The sequence below is a fragment of the Bison bison genome, unplaced genomic scaffold (assembly GCF_000754665.1).
Source record: "Bison bison bison isolate TAMUID 2011002044 unplaced genomic scaffold, Bison_UMD1.0 scf7180017864376, whole genome shotgun sequence".
NCBI classification, from domain to species: domain Eukaryota; kingdom Metazoa; phylum Chordata; class Mammalia; order Artiodactyla; family Bovidae; genus Bison; species Bison bison.
Window position 1 is genome coordinate 8722055 of NW_011494948.1, and position 19064 is coordinate 8741118.

General features: G+C 40.2%; 1 protein-coding gene across 9 annotated transcripts in view; it reads right to left on the reverse strand.

The window, feature by feature from the left end:
- NFIB (nuclear factor I/B) overlaps positions 1–18090 on the reverse strand; it is a 257564-nt gene extending 239474 nt beyond the window's left edge. For all 9 annotated transcript variants that reach the window (XM_010857013.1, XM_010857020.1, XM_010857017.1 and 6 more), the window contains exons 1-2: positions 17411–18090; positions 10846–11377 (exon numbers count right to left, since the gene is read on the reverse strand). In XM_010857013.1, the coding sequence (XP_010855315.1) occupies positions 10846–11377; positions 17411–17440 (562 nt within the window). In that variant the 5' untranslated portion in view covers positions 17441–18090. The remainder of the gene's footprint in view (positions 1–10845; positions 11378–17410) is intronic.
- Between the last annotated feature and the right edge of the window lie 974 nt (positions 18091–19064).

The window sequence follows — 19064 nt, forward strand, 5'->3', positions numbered from 1 at the left end:
CTAAATAAGACAGTCTCAGACCTAAGAGTCTAAAAACCAGCAGCTTCTTCCCCAAGAACAATCCAGTCCATATCATCACCACTTCTGTCCCACCAAATGTAAAACACAAATGGAGTTCTCCCAGCTGGTGGCCATTTCATTATATATATATATATATATAAGTCTTAGGTTTTCACTGGAGTGCAATGAATTATCAATACAAGAACTTCCTAGGATACCCTTCATTTGACACAAAGTTATTTACTCAAAAAGCCACTAATAAAATTACTCTTTCCTTTCAATGACTCCTAGATTGATCAAGAAATTAACTGTCTGGTAAGTCTGACATAAAAGCTTGCTCAAACTATACACTAATTCTAATTTAACTAATCTAAAAACCACACACAACTAGTTAACCTCATGCACCTACTAACAAATATCTATACACACCACTGTACTCGGGACTTTCATTTTCTCCTTGGAATGTCTTATCACCTGAGATACACCCAAACTAACTGACAACCCCTTGCAGCAACACCTCATTACCCATTCTCTTCACTACTGGGTATTTTCTCTAGATTGTCTACATTATGCCATGTTGCTTTATATAGAGCAACCATCACTCTTACTAACACTGTAGCTTTTAATTATGTGAATTACTTCATGTAATTCTAAAACAGTCCTATGAAGTAGGCATCCTAACCCCATTTTACAAAACAGAACACCAAGGCACACGGAGCTTGAGTGACTTAGCCAAGGTCACAAAAGCTGATGAAGAGTAGAACCAAAACCAGGATGAAATGTCTGATTAATGCACTTATTTTCCTGTGCTCTATGAAAACTAAAAGCCAGGAAGACGGGAGATATGCTCAACTGTGAAGGAATCCAAAATCTAAAGCTAACAGAATATTTTAAATGGTATGTTATTTACCCTTCAACCTATGAATGAACCATCCTTCTTAAGTAATTCCTGCAAGATCTGAGCCGTACTTTTTTTTTCCTCTGCATTCACTTCAACTCTGCGAGACACAAACACACACACACACACATCAATTACCCAAGATCCAGGAACTTCCGCTCTTTAGCTCAGCAGCTGAGATCTGTTATAAATCATTTCAGTGGAGGAACTGAGGCAGATTTCTGGAAGAAATCGCAGACATTTTTTAAACCCTTGGGGGCTGGTCCGCTGTTCTTGTACCACAGTCCCACTGCATGTGACCAATTAGCCCACTAACCACATCCCAACTCGATTCTATGTTGGCTCTACCGCTGAGAATACCACTGAATGAGCAGAAAGGTCTGAGAGGTGCTTTCAAGTCTAGATTAGATTTTATGGGACAGGAGAGAGAAACTGAGGCTATTGACTAAAACCAGATTGTTTCGTTCACCCTCCTTCCTTGGGTCCCAGGATGCTGGATTAGCAACACAATGTTGAAAATCATTTAAATTCCTTGATTCTGTGAACACTCCTGAGGGGAAAAACTCATTTAAAACAGCAAGAATCAAGAAAAAGAAAAACCTTCTCACCTGCCATTTCAGATATTTTAAAAATGGGAGTAGAAAAATCCCATGCCTTTTTCCAAGGTTCTAGTGCCTGGGCCACATTGCCTCTCATCTGTCAGTGTATCCACACACATGGATAAACAGTATGGGACACACAAGTAAGGAAATGCACATTCTAACTTAAACTTCCTCTTTTCCTCTAATAATTTAAAAATAAAATGTAACAGCTTGGATTTTAAATATTTAATCTGGCAAATATAGGGAAAAAAATCATGAACTACAATGTCATATTTGGCAAAGAAAAATTTGGTAGGATAAAAATATCTGTGTTTTAACATTTTAGAAGGCATTTCCAATATTTTAAAAATAAAATTATTTCACTGCTTTGGAAGAGAACAGAGGTAAAATTCTCTATTTTTGCATAGAAGGGTTTCATAAAGAAGGGGAAAAAATTTTTTAATATTCGTTAAAATAAACATTGAATTTCACATGCTGGCAAATGTCCCCAAAGAAAGAAAAACTTCAAATTTACTAATGGCTCACTAATGTTTTGAAATATAGCCATCTAAATCATAAGAATAGGTTTCCCCTAAAACTATAAGATGGAATATATAAAGTTACAACATGACTCTCAGTTCTTAAAAATTTGTTCTAATCCTACATGTTTAGCATACAGCTTTTTCCAATGCCAGACAAGTTTAAGAGGTGAAGTTTCAAAGTCAGTCATTTTAGGACCTACACTAACCCAAAGCATGACTAAGTTTACCAGTTTTACCCTATATAGTGACAATAAAGTATTGTCACTTTTATTGTAACAGCTGAAAATGTTGAAAAGTAATTATTAAGAAAACCATAAATATAAAAAGCTGAAAAGCCAACCTCGGAAGAGAGGGGGAAGGGAAATGGTGATATGAATAATCATAAAACATGAAAACTGAACATCTAAGCAGAAGGAATTCAAATTTCTCTAAATGCCCGAAGATCCCCCACTTCCTGGAGCAATGAGGGCTGCAAATTTGTTCCCATCACTGTCAGCAAACAAAAGAAAGTCACTTCTACAGCTAGACCATGTCAAACAGAAGACGTGGCCGCTGCGGAGGGAGGCCTGGAATCCACTGGGGTGTAAGGCAGGGCTGGGGCTTTTTGTCAGCTATTACCATAAAAGAATAAGAGGAAACAGTGACATTACTACACAATAGAAAGGTCAAACAGCTTGCAGCCATTTCATGACCCAGACTAGTCAAGGTCAAAGGATTCAGGTAGCAACTTAGCCAGGGCATAAGTTACAGCACAAATGAATTGTTTTAACACATCAGCTTTGGTCAATTAAACCTAACAAGGCAAGTTGCATCACGTAGCAGGGTTCCTGACACCAAGGCCAGAAGCTGAGACCGACCTCATAAAACAAGGCTTTTAACATAGCATAGCAAATTTAAGGTAATCCATCCAGAAACTGCAGATGTCAGAATAATAAAATACAAGTTGTCCTAAGCAGGAACATTTTTCACACTTTAGAATTCACTAATAGAGGGGTATAGACTTCATATTGACATACTCGTGTTATTAACATGGACATAAATGTAATCCCCTACTCACATGAATTACAGAATACACCCTATTTCAAATAACCATCCTAACATCTGTGCTCATGATCAGATTTTTGTCCTAAGCTCTACCATTCCCTGTTAACAACAGTAACTTTCTCCATGTTCTTTTTTACAATATGAGTTTTGAAAAACTGAAGCCTTAAAAAAAAAAAGTCTTCAGCTTCATGCTGCATCAGTATAGTAGTGTCACAATATGAACTGATGCTTATTAAATGCTTTTGTGCAGTTTTGTTGGAGACACATGTATTATATAATTCAACTCAATACTATTTACTGAATTTTTTACTTTGAGGCATGGAGTTGAAGCCAACCTGAATTTTAAAAATTGCAATATATTTAAGGAATTTTTTCTCAAAGGCAATTCTTATTTTCCTTTTTTGTGCTTGTTTAAACAAATCCCATTTTCAACTGATTTGTTCTTCATCCATAACTTACTACATGCTCTGAACTGCCTTAAAATGGGATTCTGAAAATAAACAACCTCCAGGCAACTCTCAGCTAGTAAAATTACTTCATCCATCACCCCATATTTTCAATTATATAGTCTTTATTCAGAGTTCTTTAATTCATCTGTGATTCATCAATGCTATCCTGTTTAAACTATCATCATAAACAGTGAGAATATGTGTATCTAACTGTTTTATTATATACAATATATTTATGTGCAAGAATAATTTGCATTCCACTCTTAGAACATTGCTCGATATAAATTTTTGAAGATTTTTTTTTCTTGTTTGTGTGGCCTTCAATTCAGCCTCAAGGTCTTTTCACCTCATTGGTTAACTGGTGGTCATTTTTTCCAATTTTCTGAATAATATAACAACCAAAATGCCCAAGCATTCAAGTCCCATTAGGCTCACATCCTGTAACATCCAGTCTAACACAAACTAATCCCACAGACTCCTTCCTCCAAGACACGCACTTAACATTCGCAAGTTCTCTGCAGTGCGGTGATTTATTCTCTATGCTAAATCCCAACAACAGAATTCAGTGAAATTAACCACATCACATCATTAGAGTTCAAGGACCCAAGAATATATTTTAAAACGAGATGACACACCACATTGCCAGAGAAAAGTGAGCTTGAAGAGGAAGCTCCCCTCTGGCTCTGCTTGGCGTAGAGGACTGCTACCGTAACAACGCCCGTTTCCCATCGCATAACCACTAGTTCTCTGAGATTTCTAAAATTATTCCTCTGACACAAGGATGGAAGGAAGAAAGGCTGGAAAACTTTGCTTTGAACACATCAACTGATCATTTTCTCTGTCACAGCACACGGACTAACAGACTCCTCAAGTGTCGCAAGTCAAACTTTCCTCAACTTCAAACTAGAAAATCCACTCTTTCATCAACTGAAGAGACACTTCCACCCAAAGTCAGTTTCAGACCCAGGGATCACCCTTGCATTTGCCCATCTTTTTCAGGTATGTAGTAATTCCCTATTTTAAGGAGCATCTCATAGGCCATTTCCACTCTCTAAAAACCTTAACCTTCCAACAAAGTAGTAACGAGCCCTTAGATTATAAAGTCAGTTACCATGTAAGCCACTGAGATGACAGACAACTTATCTCAACTTGTAACAGCTCCAGATGATTCTGGCTCAGCTTCTCATTGGGTCCTTCCCTCTTCAGGGGCTGAAATTCCAACTGGTCGGCAGGGATGGCAAGAGTAAGAGTGTCATAAAACAGTTTCTTAAGCCCACTGGTCTAGTTTTTCAGTTCAATCGAGCAGAATGAAAGTTTATGAGGAGACAGACATTACTAGTTAGATATCTTGGATTGTTGTTCCAAATTATAGTGCCAAACTTAAGAGGAAAAAGTTAATGGTGGATTAAAACTTTAATTTCCTCTTGGCAGTTTCCTCGTAAATTCCAAATTTAGGGAAGAACGAGAAAGTAAATAAAAAATCCTATGAAATCTATAGTACAGCTGTGGGCAGACAGACCACTCAGGCATCACTTAAAAAACAGAAACTTTCAAGAATTGAAGCCTGAAGCCATGGCGACAGATTTCCTTCAGTGGCTCCTGCCCAGCTGGGCCCACAGGAACACACTCTTTATCTGTTAGGGAGCACCCTCTGGAAGACCTAACCATCATCCCCTGTTATTCCACCGTTTCCCCAAATAACCAGTATTCCTGAAAAATGAACATCATTTTGGTTCCTTTGCATATGGAGTTATTTTCCCACCCAAGAAGTAGAGTGCACTAAATCTAAAAATCTAAACACATAATCTAGTTGAATTTTTTTTATTACAAGATATGCAGTGCTGTGTATATGGTTAGAAGGAATAAGGTGGGGAGAGACACCTATTGCTGTCAGCAGAGTATTTTATTGACCTTTGCTGCCTCCAGAAACTGGATGGTTATGTACTTTTTAAATACCTGAAAATCATAATTGATACAACAAATATCATACCTCTCTCTCCCTCCCTCCTTCTATTTCTTTCTCTATTTCTCTCCCCTTTCCCTTTGAAAAGTGAGATCATATGAAGAGCAATGCAAGAGCTTAGTTTGCCACATCAGAACACAGATGCCAATCTTTCCCAGCTGGCGACTGGGGCCTCAGAGTTTAACTCTTGAACTGTCCAGCAAAGCTATCTTAGGGCGGGAACTATCATGGCCGAGAGGGCGAACTTCTGGCCTCTCAGATTGTGTTTTCTCCTTATCAGCGAGAAAATTGCTAAGTATCTTATCTTACAATATGTGTTCCCACAAAGGTCTCATTAAGCCTAGGAGCAAGACACGCCAGTAAGAGCCCTTCTTTATCTGGCGAATTGTGCGAGAGCCAGAATGCAAACAAATGTGCACAGAGTTCATGAGTTCAGTCAAGGACAGGATGCTAGATGGGAAAACTTAACAGGGTTCCCCTAAATCAAACATGCATACAAATGTCATGCTTTCTGAGCATTTCACAATGTAAGCACACCAAATCATCCTGGAGAGCAGCCTCATGTTAACAAATTATGAAAGCTTCATTTTCCCTATAATGGGAAATATCTGCAAATGAAGCGAAATTTATTAAAATGGTAAAATATGCTGTCAACTTGCAAACAATTATCTACTTAAGCTTTTCATGAAAAAAATAATAATTGTTACCCCAAAGAATTCTAAAAGTCAGTAACTGAGGAAGACAATTGTTAGCATTAGCTTCCTCTCTAATAATATGTGACAACCCGGAAGGATTCTATTTCAAACACAATAATAATGATTACAACTCCCCCTGTAAACAAGTCACATTTTTTCACAACTTCAAAATGTACGTTGATTATCATATCATTTACCAATAAAACAACAGAAGTTGCCATCCACAATTTTAAGGATTCCACCAGGCTAAAACGGAAACTCTTCTCTCATGAGAGCCATAAGGTTCTGGGCCTCTCTCTAGCACTCCAAAACATGTTTAACAGGAGTGCAAAGTACAGTTCAAAAATCAGTCAGGCTGAGTTGAAACTCGAATCTGGTAAATTCATGACAACAGTTACTCTCTCTTGAGATCTGGAAACTTCTTAGTGTGTTATGACCTCTCTCTTTCTCCAAAGCTCTTCCCTCAGAGAAAGCCCAGCCCACCTAGCTCACCCCACCCTGCCTTTTTCCCCTTCAGACAGGACACAGACTGGCCACTCAAGGCTTGCACAGGCCAGACTTCCTTCTGTGCAGCCTGCTAATCCTTCTTATTAATTAATGAGATAACAATGGTTAACTGGAAACCAATGTTCATGCAAACTATCCAGGAAACTTCAACCAAAATAATTTCGGCCTTTTTTTTGGTCTTCCTGGTGTCATGTTTCCTCATGAAGGTTCTCTATTTTTTTTTTTTGGTAGCATTTACACTGTTACACATTACTAACTAGGGAAAAAAAAAAAAAAAATGTCCTCTCAATGGCTTACTATACAATTTGGAAGTGTAGAAACTGAAGGAGCTAGAAATTGCCTAAGAAATAAGCAGTGATGTGACTGAAAGCCTCAGTCAGTCCTGGCAAGTGCATTCCATGTCACTGCAGCCAGCTAGCCCTCCACACCCTTCCCAGAGCACACCAGGCACCCTACAGCACACTTCTGTCCCGAGAAGGTGTCCTGTGCAAGGCCTGCCTGGTTCTTTTTTCCTTTTTGCTTTGCTTTCAAGAAGGCAATAACAAAGACAATATGGGGAATAGGTACCACCTGCCCAAGAATCATTGGACATCTTTAATATCTCGGGAAAAATAGAGGGCACTTTAGAGCTGTTTTTTTCCTTTCATCTGCCATCATCTTAAAAAGAAAAAAAGGAAACCTAAAAAAATAAAAATAAAAGGAAGGGTTTTCTATCAGCTAAGGTTTGCTGCAGCAAACAAGCAAGCAGCTTTCATTCAGGGATTGTCAAAAACTTTCCAGTGTGCCCACTGCAATGCGGATGCCAACCAACGAATCAAAGGCATTCAGCAACTAGACAAAGAGGGTCTGATGCCAACCTCGGTGCCACTGGCAACCGTTATTGGCATCCAGCACAGTGTCTGCCTTTTTTTTCCCCCTCGCCTGGCACTTCACAAACAAAATGGCGGTTCTTGTAGCAACGAAACAGCCGAAGCGCAGCCCTCTGAATCAATACCGTCAAATGATTTTATGGATTTAAACGCAGGGACTCCCACATGATGTGTGTATTTTAGGTAAAGTGAGGGTAGCATCATTTAATAAATGACTATATTGAATATGACTCTTTCCTAAACATAGAGCAATAGAAAAATGGACTAAATTGCGGTCAACCAGACTCTAGGCACAGGAGAGGCTGAATAACAAAGAGATTTCGCTCTAAAGGAAATCCTGCCTTGCGGCCATGGGATGCAAAAGTCTAATGAACTATATATCAGAAATGATTTCAAAATGCATACATTCTCCCCAAAACTGTATCAGATGCAGATGTAGCACTATAGCTTGTGTCAAAGCTCTAGTAACTCTTTCCACATTTCAAAAAAAAAAGATGAGGCTGAAGCTGCTGGGCATGAAAAAAAAAATAAATAAAAGTGTGGGTTGAACCAAAAGAGAAAGAGGGAAAAAGCATAGGAAGTTGGTCAACAATGAACTTTATTATTTGCTGGTCTTTATTTCATTCTCCAGAAGATATGCAGTTTGTGATCTTGTATAAATAACCAAGAGGACTATTGACATTTCTAGATCTGGAAATTGTCAATATATTGTAACATCACTCCACACTGCAATGCGGATGCCAACTAACAAATCACAGGCATCCTGAGCTAAACAAAGAGGGTCCGATGCCAATCCTGGTGCCAGTGGCAACCATCTTTGGCATTCCCTCTGTTCTTTCTCATGTTTTCCTCCCAGTCGTTTAGAAGTGGGGAAAGAAATAAAAAAGGGGGGAAAGGTAATTCTGTTGCTCGTTCTTTTGCAAACATTACATTTTTCTTTCCTGAATTTTCTCTTGCTTTTTCTTTATACTTCTTTACCTGATTAATAAAATAGACTTAAGTGGGTTTTCATGCACTTAGAGGAGAAGTAAAAAGTCACAATGGGAGATATGCAGCTCTCTGATTGACTACAGATTAGTCTTTTAAAATGCCCTCTTCAACCAACTGCACTGCAAAAATACGTAATTAACCTACATTTGACCAAAGAAAAAATTTTGAAAAAGGGAAAACACAAAAGCATCTTGATGTGACTTTTTCAAAGAAAGCGCCATCAGATATTAAAGATATGATGCATTCACAAGTAACAGAAGATATAAATTAGGTGCTCAGTGTAAGATAATGAAAGGTTTTTCAAAACGAGACTCAAAACAACAAGAAAATGAATTTTTTATCTGAAAATGTGGTCTCCAAGAGTTGCTTAAAACTTTATGACTATCATGACCGATGGTGCAATGCAGAAGGCATTTATGCATTTTTCTTTCTTCAATCTATCTTCCCAAATCCAAAGGATATGTTCTTTATTGTCAGTTCATCAACTAAGACAGTTGGCTGCCTGCCCCAGGAGTGAATGTACATGTGTGCACACTTCAAGGAATAGCCTTCAAGCAAGTTAAAATGCAAGCAACAGTGAAGTGCTTGCAAATCTTCTCTCCCTGCACTAAAAAGTTACATAACCCACTTTCTAAAACTTTACTTCCAGTCTTGACTTTCATGACAGAGTTACAACACATTTACAGTCAATCCAACACATATATACGGCCCACCTTATAATGTCACCTCCTAGACAGCTGTCAATCAAATTAAGTGTCATGTGCTAATGAGTTTTTATTTTAGGACACACAGGGAAAAAATACATTTTTCCCCAAACCGTCATTACTTCAACTTTAACTTTTAAACATATAGAAATAGTATATGCAATCTTTTATTTAAAAAAAGAATATTTCCAAATGTATGATCTCAAGCACCATTATTTAAAATCAAGCTAGAAATGTTTAGATAACTTTTAAGCATATCTCTAAAACTATGCCAAGGAAATGTAAAGAAAAAAAAAAAAAACACATGGTAATACCTAGATTTCTTAGTCAAAAGAGTAATTCTGATATTTTATATTTCGGGATGATGAAGTTCATACCATTGACTATATCTCACACTTATATAACAAACATCAGATAACCATCTGCCACCTGGCTATCTGCAGGCCACTTTCCCTACCACCTGGCCAAGTTAAGAAATGACCCACCAACTACGGTAGATTAAACTACAGTCCACTTTCAGCAGGTTTTTTTTTTTAATGTTTTACTATGGACTGTTGCTAATACAAGCACATCAATATATATCGATAAATTTATTTGAAGTAAAGAAATTCTCACCTCCTTAAAGAAAATATATTAATAAAAATAAAAATAATAAACATATTTCATGAATCCAGAAAACACTCAGCAAAAAACATCACCTATTTTTAAATTATTCAGGCAACATTCACCCCACTCTCTTTATCAAGGATTTTTTTTTAAATAGGTATGGTATGCGGTTTCTGCATTCTTTTTGAGATTTATTTTAAACCAGCGTAACCAGTCTACTTTCTGTTTTTGTTCTCTAAGGAGAGCTGCGACTTCTCTCCTTGGTAAGTTTCATGAATTTACATTCAAGTAAACGGACAGTATTAAGTGTTCCCAAATCACTCTGGGAGAATATGAGAACATAAATTATTTAAACAAGACCTATAATCCGTTTAATCTACAGCGAATATTACACAATCAAAAGTAGGTGTTGATAGAAATATTTAAATTAAATAAATCTAAGTCTACGTAAGATATACTTTCTGATACTGGCTATCTTAAGCATTCTGTAATAGGAAATGTTCATTCTACTTTTCAGTGCAGTAGCACTGGATTCGTGAACAAAGTTCATCTACCTCGTTAATTAGGAAGCTAATACAAAGACTGTTAAAGAACAGTTTGACTATTCACAAATCAAGCTACATTTTCAAACTGGCAAAAGATGACTAGATGCAAAGAATGTAGCCGAGGACAAAGAGCGAAGTGTAATCAACTGTAGTTTTCAGATTAGTCTGTGTTTTTGAAAAAGTGTATTATTTCAAAGACATTTGAAAACGCATCTCTTTGTGGTCTTTAAATATCCATGCCTATCCAGGTAGGAAAGTTCCATGTGTATTTCCATGGCTTACACATGGCAGAGGACAAGCGAGTGGAGGAACAGGGGCATGCCACTCTCCCCAGATCAGGTGAACAAGAGACCTAGGGGCCTCCAGGACCATCTAACCCAAGCCAGGTGCTCTGCGCGTGGGGTCTGCGGGCAATGTGTGCCGGGCTAGAAGAAAGAACAATCTGCTCCTACCTTGCTCCTGCACGTAGTATGCCAAAAACAAATCAAGCTCCTTAACTGATACTGTGATATGATGTGGCTGGACACAAAGTGCTGGGTTTGTGCAATGTGGGGATTTCATGAGCCGCTCTCCATCGGTACTTTCCAAGGGGATGCCTTTGAACAGGATCACCATGACTAGATCCAGACGCCAGACTTTGTCTGCCTGTCGCAGGCAGTCGATTCTCCTAATCTTACCCTTCTGGTCAGGATTGGATAAGACACAGCACGGGTGCTTCTTGCCAGTCACGGTGAGCACAAAGTCCTCTCGGTACTCCTGGCGGATATCTTTGCGCAGTTTGGCCAGGAGCCTGGATGCCCACTTCTGTTTGATTTCAGGCTTTTCACTGAGAAGCTCATCTTTGACTGCTCTTTCTTCATCCTTTGACATTCGCTTCTCGTGCTTTTTAAAGTACTTGCGTTTCCGAGCCTGCAGGTTGAACCAAGTATAGGCGATTGCACGGACGTGTGGAAGTAGTGCCTCGATGAATGGGTGAAATTCATCCTGTGGAAGATGAGGGGGGAAAACAAGACATACACGGTCAGTTTAGTTTGTTAAAGGCTCCAAACCATCAGACCACAACCCATTCCCAATTCAGTACCAAAAGTTACACATAAAAATAACATTCTTTTCTTATTTAAAATTATCAAAATAGCAGGACCAGAAGAAAATAAAGTATGCCAAGCTGCCCCTTTTCCACCAAGACTCACAGGTTGATTCTCCCTCCTAAAAAAAAAAAAGAATAAAGATTCATGTTTGTATTTCCACTCTGGCCCCATCCCCCTCATTCCCACCATGCATCCTATATTCTTTAAAATGTAAGCAACCAAGGTGCTTGGCACCTAATTCAATATTTAAATATTCACTTGACCAACTAACACTAAGCAGTACCATTTTACAAAGAACACAGTGAGTTTTTTTTTTTTTAATCGAAGCAGAGCTGTTCAGAAGGCAGGAGCGATGGCACAGTTCATTTCTCTTCTCTGTGGCACAGAAACACAAAGCATATAGATGCTCAGTGTAATGCCACACAGTTCCCGCTTTTGGAGCATGCTCTCAGCAAGAGGCTGCTGGTGGCACAAAGAGCATGCGCCATTAAACTTGATCCATTTTCTTATCAAACGTCCAACATTCCAACACTGAAACAGCACCATTCCAGGAGTGGTAACTAGAGAAACTGGTATACGGTGAGGGAAAGTGGGCAAGGACACAGCTTGTCGTATCGGTGTCCTGAACAGAAGGTTTCCATACTTGGAGCAGCACATTCCCTCCCTCCACCAGCAACACTAGCCCCCAACACACACACACCCATACACACACACACATAAAAATACACGCATGCACGCTCTTACTCTCTCACAGATCCACAGACACACTCTTGCATTTTTAAATAAAAGTTTCTAAAGTTGAAAACAGAATTGACTCGGATGTTCTTCCAGCAGCTCTTCCTATAGAATCTGAAGCCCCACTGAGTCAGTTAATTTGTTAACCGATCACATGAGTATGGCAATTATTCTAAAACCCTTAAAAATCAATCTGAGGTGAACAATGAAAAATGGCAACTTGGCACCAACTTTACATTCTTTGTGTCTCTGCATGCGGTGGCAGGGTGACACCAGGAGTGCACCGCTGGTCACTCCCTGCCTTTGTGGAATCAATACAATTCATTTGCTACACATCTGAATTCTCGGACAGGGCTGTGGGTGCACATTTGCATGGGCTTGTGAATCTGCACGTGGAGAGATCCGTTCTAGTGAATAAAGTGGTTTACCTTAGGCTCCTGAGTCTTTCCTGCCTGTTTCATCTAAGCCTTTTATAAGGCAGAGAGGCAGCTAGGAGTGGCAGATAATCTGCACCTACAGTTATTTCAAGCTACTTCCCAAAGCAGTCAGTGTTTCATTACTTCCTGCCATAGGTAAAACCTGTCTCCTAAGCTCAGGCCTATTACTGTTCCGAGAAAGAGCTTAACATCCAGGGCGTGCACACTGTAAGTGGGCAGTGAGGCCAGATCTGAAACAAATGAGAACTTCCACTACGGCCACTTTTCTGGTCACTGTATCGTCACCTCAACCGCAAAATAACTTTATCTAACTACTTATATCCCAAGTTAGAATTGACAGCCTAGTACTGGTCACCTTGAACTATACGGAATAAATTCTATCTAATCAGCAGTCTGATGAATTCCATCGGGTAAAAATGATGAAAGTACCATGAATGACTCTCTAACAAAGAAGATGCCCCCAAACTCCCATAGAGTTATGAATTCATTTTCAAGATCATATTCAGTTTTTGTGTTAAAGATTGCGGCATGTCCACAGTCTATCGTTCGGATCCGGAGGAGTTATACATCCCATCCGATCGATAATGCAATTTTCAAGTGTTTTAACGTATTGCCGTGAAATGTTCCGAGAGCAGGATCAGCCTAAATCAAAATTTTATAACAATACAGAATGTGGATGATTACATCACAGCATGAGGCATAACCAAATGCCATAGAGGAAATCATTAAACCGATCAGTAGTTTCCAGCAGAGACTTGAACAATTCAGTTACTATGCGAGCACATTAAACTAGGCCATGGAAAGAGTTAAACCACAATCTGTTCTTTGTGTGGGAAGGCAGCCCTGCTCACAGCAACCACAGCCCATGATAAGACCTCCCTATCTCCATACACTTTCTGATGCCATGCTTTCAGCGTTCACTGTAACTACAAAAACTTTGTTTATCTCCCTTAGAAATATATGCAAGAGGAAACCCTGCTCGAGGAAATGTGGACTCATGCTTTGGGAACTCACTTCCTATAATCTAACTTCTCCTATGATTTATTAATATGACTTAAAAACCTACATATATATACTCACAAACTAAACCTTGAAATTGTAAAGAGTACATGCGGGTGGGAGGAGCTTTGTCTCACTCACTTTACCCTTGCAGTATTATTTTATTTAAAAATGCAGTATTATTTTAACAAATATTAAGCAATGTGGTAACTCTCAAGTACTTTTATCCTTAAGTACTATGTTCAGTAACATTTCATTCTCTTATAAAGACTTCAAATATAACTTTGATTACATTTGTTTGAGTTTCTAATCATCTATCATATAATAGATTTCAAAATTTTAACAACTTATTCTAAACAATCAAAATGCAACACCGAGGGCTTAAATTTGGAATTTCTTAGCTGATGCGCACAAAACAAAACACTACTTTGTTTAAGGTTGCCTTTAGCTTGTTGCCAATGCTGCCAAGTAATGTTTTAAAACATAGTTTTTTTCTTTTGATAAATACAAGCAGCAAACTTTCTGAGTCCACATTCGCCTTACAAATATCTTTCAGGGCTTTACTATTATGCAAATTCCTTTTAAATAAAACACTTACTTCTGACATGAAGATATCCTCAAAAAATGGTAAGTAGAGTTTTTCAATAAGTCACATGTATTTTTGTATTAACATGACTAAAGTACCATCTCCCAAGTATGACTGTTTTCTAATGCTGAGTTGTAATACATCTGTAGTGATTTTGAATGGCATCTATATGAAGCATAGTAACTTATCTTCATCAAAAAAATGATTAAAGTATTCAAATGTCCTAATTAATAGGTTATCACAATAACACTATAAACAACTATGAAAATTATTTTTTTAAGAAAGCAAAGCATTTAAGTAAGCTAACATCTAATGTCTATGCTAAGGTAATAGACCACCTTACTCTTACAGAATTTTTATTAAAACACATTGGCATTCAGTAATTCTTTCTCTTTTCAAACTTCCTTTATTAAACTAAACTGATAAAATAAACAACCTAGTTACAAATTTCAAATATAAAAGTAAATAGTCCTAATTCCACTGGAAATATTTATTTTTCTTCACAGAACAGTGGTCTCCATGAAAGGGATGGAAAATTAGACCAATATAGAGGTAGAAGAGTAAATACTAGATGTTCTTGGAGCACTGCTATTTAACAATAAACCATTTTTATAAATGTACCTTCAGAACCTGAAAAATAGTGAAAGAAAAAAAATTCAATACAATCATTCCAAGTGAAAGTTACATTATTAAGGGTTTACATTATTTTTAGCAAAAGCAAATACAAAATCCTATTGATGCTTAATTTTCTTTTTACATCTGATTTATACTGATGTAAAAATACAGATTTATATCCATGTACTGATAATTTTGAATAACACTTTGATAAATATCAACTATAGCCTCTTTTGAAACTTCTTTCTAAAGCCTAGATATCTTATTGCAACAACGAAAGCACTTTGCAAAGTTTTCAATCAAATAAGAATGTTTCTCTATTTTGTATTTACATAATCCTAAAAAATGTTTTGCTACAGCTATTAAGTTCCTGTAATACAAAACTAAACTATTGGTCTGATATCAAAGTAGCATTGTTAATATTACTTCTGCAACACCTTACACTATAAAGTCACACAGATATTAAAGGGAGAATTCTAAAGCTAAAATTTTTTCTTCTAGTCTAGGCCTTAAATCCCCAAAACAGTTTCAATATGTCAACCTAGATTTACATTATTAAAACAGTAGAGAATATCAGTCAACATGAATTAGTGTTGGTAAGTATGTATCCTTGAATACTAATGGGACAGTTGAATGACTATACTGTACATGCTCCTAATATTCCATATGTCACCATGCTACAATATTATTTTTAACTTACACAAATTTAGATAAAGCTAGTGACTTTTCGATTCATATCTAGAGGAAACCAAAAATGCAATGTAATTGCTAGCAATGTTTCTGAAAAGTCGATGCTGGAAATATGAACCAATATAGAAAAACAATCATTTACAGGTGAGAGCAAGTAGTGCAGCACTTTGCACGTGAAAAGCTTACCTCAATTTGTTTTATTTGAACTATGCTTCAATAATGTAAAAATAATATCAAATGGATGTGGTTTACCAGAAAAAGGAAAAAATCCTGCTGATGGATAATATGAAAGGTAACTTTTGCAACTGAAGTCAATTCGTTATACCTGAAACAGTTTCATCACCATATTTATTGGCCATTACTCACAGCCTTAAAAATACAAATAGGTCAGCAACTCATTTTTTCCAGTTTTGTTAAATTAAAGTGCACGTTTACTTGCTGAAAATAGCCATATCTAAGTTAATCACACTCAGATGCCAAACAAAATATAAACAATAAAAAATGTGTCAGCCAAAAAGCTACAGGACTGTATCCAATCACTGAATAAGCCTTATCATTGTTTTCATCTTCATTCACAATTTATGAATGCCTCAGTCCTTTTGAATCACAATGGCTTCTAATTGTCATACAATTGAAATCTTAATCATTTGTCCATTACAAAAATGCATCATCATGATACTGGATTTTTTAAAACTTGTAACACACCTAAGACTAGGGGACACTTCTTAAACTGTTTATAGTTTTTAAGCCAATGTCAAAGAAAATGGTTATCAATTACTAATCGTGACATAGCCTCCTAAAAGCTGCAGTCAACTCTCCCACACCTTTAGAGGTTTAAAACACTGCTTCAAATAACAACTCTAGGCTAAGATATTTAGTTAGTTCGTCAGTTGCTTAGTTAGCCGGGCAGCGATGAAAGCCGCCCCCAGGTATGTCTGTTCGGTCTCTCCACTTTTCCATTTGACCAACCGATTTAAAATTATATAAATTGTGTTCTTGTAAAAGTATAAAGCCAGTATTTTATTTCATAACACTGTACCTGAAATCTTAGGACAATTTTCAAAGTGAATTTTTGAAAATGACCTTACTTTTCCAGCATTACTTTCTAACCTACGCCCCAATATCGTCAAATGAACAGGTCTCCACAAAATGAACATGTTTTAAAAGTCCTTTAACTTTCATCCCAGCCAACTAACTCCAGTCCACGTCTAGATCGCCTTTGTGGCATGGTCACTGGAAACCTCAAAGTGCGGATCGCGATGGACTAGAGTTTCAGATCCCCAAATTAAGCAAAGGAATGGTCCCCGGACCACAATCTTCGACTCGCTTCGTCTCCCGCCCACTGCCTGCAGCGGAGTCCAGAGGCACCCACAAGGACTCCTACTGGAGTTCCTTCGCCCAAGTTCACTGCTTGTTTATTAAGGCTCAGTCCCCCCCCTCCGCCCCCCAAAGCTTCTCTAAAGCCGGAGTCCACCTCAGCGCGCAAGCAACCAAAAGAGGCAGCAGGCACCCTGGGCAGGGGCGCAGCAAGCACTCCAGGGGCCGCACGCGGGCTAGCTCTCGCGGGCCCGGGCCCTGCCCATCCCTGGCGGCCTCGCCCGGCCCAGCCGCCCTGGCAGCACAGGGGCACCCGCTCTCCGTGCCCAGGGTGCCGGGCTGGGCGCACATGGTGATTGTGAGCTAGGGGCCGCTCGCCGGCTCTGGTGCCGCCCTGCAAACCCCGCCGCAACTCCGGACCACTTCTTCCGCTGGGTTACCGGGGTGTGCGGAGGTTAACTAAAACCAATAGTTGTCCGCGGACGAGAGCAACAAAACAAAGGCATTTCGGGCTAGAGAGAAAGCTCGAGAGAGTGACTGAGACATGTACCTGAGTGAGACAGATGGGAGAATACATCATGACTTCGCCTTAAAACGCACTTTCCCGGAGATGCCCAAGAAAATCTTCGAGAAGCAAGAATTTCATCTATTCATTTTACAGTCATCTGAGCCCCGCGATGCGATCAATCAGGACAGGGCTCTGCGCTGGATCACCGCAACTTCACAACAAACCCAGTCCTCCTTAAATAGCCAAAGATTCAAGTTCACTCGGCGTGCTAGATTTCCCGGGGTGAAATCCAATCTACACTTTTAACCCTCCTGCAGTCCGAGCGCGCTGGCCGTGCTCGCCGAGGCCGCCGCCGCCGCCGCCGGTGCTGGCTGCTTTTCGCCTGGGTTTGGGGATTTGTTTTCTGTTTGCAGTTGTTGTTGTTGTTGTTGTTGGGGGCTAGGGGGTGAGCGAAGGTTCGGTGTGGGTCGGATTGGGGTGGTGGTTGGTGGTGAAATGCTTTTTTAAAAAAGGCGGGGAGGGGGGCGCAGGAGAGAGGGCGGGAGGGAGAGCGAGGAGAATGTGTCACCGCGCTGGGAAAGTTCAAGGTTACAGCCCCAAGCACTGCGGCAGGATCCCGGAGTGGCGATCGCAGGCGAAACTTTGCCGCGAGCCGACCATGTGTGTGCGCGAGGGGGGAGCGTGAGCGAGTGCGCGCGGGTGGCGGGGCGCGCGCGGGAGAGGGCCGGGGTGGGGGCGGGGTGGGTGGGGGAGCCGGCAGAGGCCGGGGTGAGGGAGGGGGCGCGAGCGCAGGTCTCCCGGGCGGAAGAGGTTCGCGGCGCGCGGTCCCCGGCTGCAGCCGCCGCCGCCCGCGCCGACTCCTCCACGCCCGGCTGCCCGCCCGCCGCCCGCCTCGCCCCGCGTCTGACCCGGCCGAGCGAGGAGGCTGCTGCTGCTGCCGCGGCTGCCCAGAGCCCGGGGGGATCGGAACGCGCTCCTGAAAAATCCCAAACGATAAATCCCGCTCTCCCGCTCGGTTCCGAACTCCTCTCTTTCTGCTCTGGGCTCTTTTTTTCCCCTCCCTCTCTCGCTTTCTTTCGTTGCAAAACTTGGAAGTTGAAAAATTCACCGGTTCCACCCTCTGGACCCCGCTCGAGCTCTCTCCAAATCAGACTTAAGGATTGTTTTATTATTTAATTACACAATCATCGCTTTACTCCTCCTCCTGCAAACGCGCATTCCTTTTGCACCAGCCTCTCCACACCCCCCGCCCCCCACCTTCCTCCTCCTCCTCTTGCTTCTCTCCCTCTCTCTCTCTCACTCATTTGTTAAAGCTCTCATACCACTGCAATAGAACCACAACTTTTTTTTTTTAAATTTTAAATAAATGATCATTCCGCCCTTTGGGCAAGTCCCGCGCCCTTCCCCCAACACGTACACACCCCGAAAACCCGCCCTGGAAAAAGGTATTTCGGTGCTCGCTGCGGACTCTTTAAGCCGCGGGAACCTCCGAGTGAGAGAAGCCCTGAGCCGAACTGGGCCCGAGAAAGGAACGAATGGAAAATTCCCTCACACCCAGGCCGCCCCGGGGCCCAGACTGGGGCGCCGACTCTCGCCCCCGGGGCGGGCGCGGTCCGCCGATTCCGCCGGCTGAAAGGAGGAGGGGGAGACGGAGGGGGTATGGCTGAACGAACTTGGACTTAAATAGTTGGGGCAC